This window comes from Myotis davidii, unplaced genomic scaffold (genome assembly GCF_000327345.1).
Source record: "Myotis davidii unplaced genomic scaffold, ASM32734v1 scaffold362, whole genome shotgun sequence".
NCBI classification, from domain to species: domain Eukaryota; kingdom Metazoa; phylum Chordata; class Mammalia; order Chiroptera; family Vespertilionidae; genus Myotis; species Myotis davidii.
Window position 1 is genome coordinate 4,024,127 of NW_006297152.1, and position 3,625 is coordinate 4,027,751.

General features: G+C 38.0%; 1 protein-coding gene across 2 annotated transcripts in view; it reads right to left on the bottom strand.

The window, feature by feature from the left end:
* Positions 1-404: 404 nt before the first annotated feature.
* The window catches only part of TSEN15 (tRNA splicing endonuclease subunit 15), a 15,628-nt gene continuing 12,407 nt past the window's right edge, over positions 405-3,625 (bottom strand). The window contains exon 5 of one of the 2 annotated variants that reach the window (XM_015569958.1): positions 405-642. In XM_015569958.1, the coding sequence (XP_015425444.1) occupies positions 619-642 (24 nt within the window). In that variant the 3' untranslated portion in view covers positions 405-618. Of the gene's footprint in view, positions 643-1,964; positions 3,270-3,625 lie in introns of those variants that run through there. The other variant, XM_006772978.2, reaches the window with a different exon arrangement.

Genomic DNA, 3,625 nt, shown 5'->3' on the forward strand with positions numbered 1-3,625 from the left:
AATGAAGTGAATCATTTCATATGGATATGAACAAAGCCATAATCTAGAAAAAATACCCACCCCACCCACCCCTGCCCCAAACAACCTTTATTTTTAGGCAGAGCTGCATTTTGAGAAAGCGTGAATCAAGTCACAAACTCAATGACAATTGAGTGTAATTTTAGAGGCACGCCAGAAAGAAAAAGGGGGTGAAAGCACATAAAACTCATTTGTATTTTTATTTATGCTATTTCCCACAGGCTGAAAATAAACTTTTAAGAGCACCATTTCTCAAGCGGATTAGCTCCTAGAGTCTGGCAACTTTGTGCTTATTTAGCAGTGCCCTCTGGTGTCCAGATGGATTTTACTTTTGCCTTGAGGTAAAAAATAAGCCACTATACAATCCAACAAGTCTACCAGCAGCATTCATCCAGTCATCAAATATTTATTAAGAGCTTAGTAGCTATGCCAGTTACTGGGGAAGGTGGTGGGATACACAGGTGTTTAAAAGAAGACATGAATGTAAATGCAATTACAAAATTCCTTGATCAGACACAAAAAGTCGCTTTACCTAGTTGTCCACTAAATGAGACAGATACTGTTGGGTTGTCTCCTTTCCAAACTGTTCTGGACCTTTGTTCACATTAGCGGGTATCTGGCTGGCTGTGGACAGAACAACTTTGGTCAAGTACACTGGGAACATTCTGAAACAGGGTAAACATCCCCGGACATCCAGTTTTAACAATTTCTGCAAAATAGCTTTCACGGTCAACCTGAAGGACACTTCTGTCTTGTAGTATTCCGGGGAACCACTGGGCATCAGACAGGACACACAAATCTAACACTAAGCTTTACATTTCTTTCTGAAAATGCACCATTTTCCTAGCACTATGATGAAAAGCCTCAAAAGGAATGAAGTGGGCCCTCGCCGGCTTGGCTCAGTGGATAAAGCGTCAGCCTGCGGACTGAAGGGTCCCAGGTTCGATTCCGGCCAAGGGCACATGCCTGGGTTGTGGGCTTGATCCGCAGTGGGAGGCAAGCAGGAGGCAGCTGATCAATGATTCTCTCTCATCATTGATGTTTCTATCTCTCTCTCCTTCTCCCTTTCTCTCTGAAATCAATAAAGAAATATATATATATTTTAAAAAGGAATGAAGTGTGAGAAAACCTAAGAATTAATTATTACTGTTTGAGAATTCTTAGATCTGAAAATTGACAACTAGAGCTTCAGAAACACAGATTGCTCTGAACTGGTACATCTTCAGACTTTCCGGAGGAGCAGGGGGAATCTAAAAGAGTTGCCAAGACCTTCCACTGAGAGATTAACCAAAGAACATATATGCACATATGTATAACCCATGGACACAGACAACAGTGTGGGGAAGGCCTGGGGCTTCTTGAGAGGGTAAAGTCGGGTGGAAATGGGAGACATCTGCAATACTGTCAATAAAAATTTTTTAAAAACACACATGAAATTCAAATGTCATCAAAGAGGAACTATGACAGACCAGGAGTGATGCTTTTATATCATTTTGTAATATTCCTACTTTTGTCATTTTCCATTCTTGTTATTTTTGGTTTTCCAGAGTAATCAGCCATGACTTGATTCTAACCAACCAACTACGGCAAAGGTGAGAGGATTATGTCATTTAAGATTAGAGGTCTGTCTTGCTGACAATCTCCTTACTGGCATTGAGGAACCAACCAATTGTGCAGGCAAGGCCCACGCGGCAGAAATGAGCAGCCTCTTGCCAACAGCCCACTAGGACCCGAGACCCTCAGTCCAACAGCCAGCAGGGAACTAAAAGCTGCTACTAACGAGCAGGGAAGAGACTCTTCCCCCTCCAAGCCCCAGATGAGACTGTAGCCCTGCAACACCTTGACTGCACCCTTATAAAGGACCCAACTCTGAGATCTTAAATGGGTGCCATTTTAAGTTTGTTACATTGTTATGCAATGATAGATAACTAATATAAATCTCAAGATACTTTTTAGAAACATTTTTATTATAAAAGTAACACAAATAAAGAAATACTGAAGACCAACTCATCCTTTTACTGCCCTGCCATTCTATTATAGCCACAGCTAGTAATTTATTTTGTCATCTTTTTACTATATTCTGTGTGTGTTATTTATAGCCATGATCATACCCATTCATACACTTTTATATCTTGCTTTTTTATTTAATATTTTCTCATGTTCATTATATTCTTTACTAATTTTTAATGCGTACATAATGTACCATTCATTTGTCAAACTATGATCCTGCATTTGTAAATAAAGTTTTATTAGAACACAGTCATCCATGCTCATTTGTTTACCTATTGTCTATTGTTATTTTTGTGCTACAAACTACAGAGTTGAGAAGCTGTGACAGAGACTACATAGACTGTAAAGCCTAAATTATTTACTTCCTGGCTCTTTACCGGAAAAGTTTATTAACTACTGCCCTAAACTTTTAAGTGGTTTATAATTTGGGCAATTACAAGTAATGCAATTTAGAACATCTTTGTGCATATAATTTTTATACTTTAGGCAACTTGTTTGGAATATATTATAACAAAAGTAGAATAAATGGGTCTACTTCATAAAGATGTTTTTAAGGCGGACCCTACTATTTCTTTTGTAACAGTCTACTATGACATAGGGTTGTGGTAATAAGAAGGAAAAGGAAGGCTCAGTACTCTTGTGGGTAGCACTTCTCTGGTCCTTATTAATCTAGACATGCAAGGTCACTCTCTGGATGAGCTTATTTATAGTTTTGACTTAAAGTAAACCAAAGAGGAATGTAACAGTAATCACAACATTAAAAACAATTACAGAAATATTTTACTTTCTATTGGGATTAAAAAGCAGACTAAAGTAAACTCTCCAGGTATCAAGGTGTATATGAAAGGTATTCGAAGCTAGGTAGTGGCCAAAGGACTGAGAGGGCTGAGTTAGGGAAAGGGAGGCAGTCTCGACGATGAGCTGGCAGTAACAGCAGTGAACGATGAGGCAGCTATGAGTGGAGGATAACACTCTTACATAAACTTGTATACAACTGTAATTAAACTGTCTCAGATAAGAAAGTTTCAGAGCAACTACCCCGTATTTTTGAACAATAACAAAAAATTCTCTATCTGGGAAAGTTTTCTACTTTAGAAAAATACTCATGGAATGGGACCAGCTAAGTCAACTCTGACTGTCTCTGAGATAAAAGAGTAAGCAGGTTGAGGGGTCTCAAGTCCAATCTTGTATGAATAAGTAAGCACCGGGAAGTATAGGTGTCATCTTCTAAGGGAAATATTCTGCAACATAAAAAACAAAGATCAGGATGGACCTTTGCCCCAATAACGGAATTTAAAAGCAAAACTAGAAAGATATCTAATGTAATAATTCTAATTATGCCAACAAGTATGTGAAGACATCACAGGTAACACATTTATTTTATTAAACTATTCCTGTCAAAATGTCCACCAATTTAACATGTCATAAAGAAGTGTTCTTTTGGTTAAAGCTATCATTAGCCTTTACTTTCCACCTCAGTTACTTGTCAAATAATAAAATGCACTATAACTTCATGAAGTACTCTGGGAAACCATTAAATTCTCTATAGAAAAAGGAAATCATTCTTACGAAAACCAAGAACATGTCAAACATGTCA